At 53.7% G+C, this 917-nt stretch overlaps 1 protein-coding gene across 1 annotated transcript in view; it reads left to right on the top strand.

Moving 5' to 3' along the window:
- Window positions 1-917, top strand: part of LOC130585277 (2-oxoglutarate dehydrogenase complex component E1-like) — a gene marked incomplete at its 3' end in the record, with an annotated part of 42,054 nt that overhangs the window by 37,651 nt on the left and 3,486 nt on the right. Inside the window, exon 10 of the mRNA XM_057385702.1 lies at window positions 336-517. Coding sequence (XP_057241685.1) covers window positions 336-517 — 182 coding nt within the window. The remainder of the gene's footprint in view (window positions 1-335; window positions 518-917) is intronic.

The raw sequence follows: 917 nt of genomic DNA, 5'->3' as shown, positions 1-917 counted from the left end.
GCAGCCAAGGCTCGTCCTTGGGCTGTGCCAGCTCTGGAAAGCGCAGGAACATCCAATTCAAGGATTGCCCTGAGAGCAGCATGGAGCAGGCTCAGGGACACAGCAGCAGCTCAGGATGGTTGTGGTCACGGTATCTGGGGCAGCTCCTGGGCAGATCCAGAGGCTCTGCCAGCCCTGCTCACCCTGGCACAGCCTTCCAGCATCACCAGGGTTGAACAYGAGATGCCAGCTCTGATGCCAGCATCCTTGGGGAATGGGGTTCCAGCTGTGGCTGCACGCTCTGAAGCTCTGGGGCACAGCTTTGGGGCTCCCCTCCTCCAGCTCACCCTCCTGAGCTCCTCAGCTCAGCACCCTCGTTTGCAGATCCCCCTSTGTTAATGTTTTTCTGGCTCCTGGTTCTGCTTTTCAGGAGGAAATTGCCAAATATGATAAGATCTGCGAGGAGGCCCACGCCAGATCCAAGGATGAGAAGATTTTGCACATCAAGCACTGGCTGGACTCACCCTGGCCAGGTGAGGCACGAGCAGCGATTTCCATAGCAAAGTGACCGGCCTCGCTAGAGCCATGGCAGGGATTTTCACAGAACAGAATCACAGAATCAATCACAGAATCAATCATAGAATCACAGAATCAATCCCAAAATCCCAGAATCACAGAATCAATCCCAAAATCCCAGAATCACAGAATCAATCACAGAATCAATCACAGGATCCCAGAATCAATCACAGAATCAATCACAAAATCAATCACAGAATCTCAGAATCCCCAGGGTTGGMAGAGACCTTCAAGATCTCCCAGTCCAMGCCCTGCCCTGACACMCCAACCGACCCACGGCATCAGCCCCACATGCAATGTTTGTTAAACACAGCCAGGGATGGTGACTGCACCCCCTCCCCAGGCAGACCATCCCAGTGCTT

The sequence above is a fragment of the Malurus melanocephalus genome, unplaced genomic scaffold (assembly GCF_030028575.1).
Source record: "Malurus melanocephalus ecotype Western Australia unplaced genomic scaffold, MMel_1.1 scaffold_856, whole genome shotgun sequence".
Lineage (NCBI taxonomy): Eukaryota > Metazoa > Chordata > Aves > Passeriformes > Maluridae > Malurus > Malurus melanocephalus.
The sequence above is the reverse complement of the archived record's forward strand: the minus strand, read 5'-3'. Positions and strand labels throughout refer to the sequence as shown.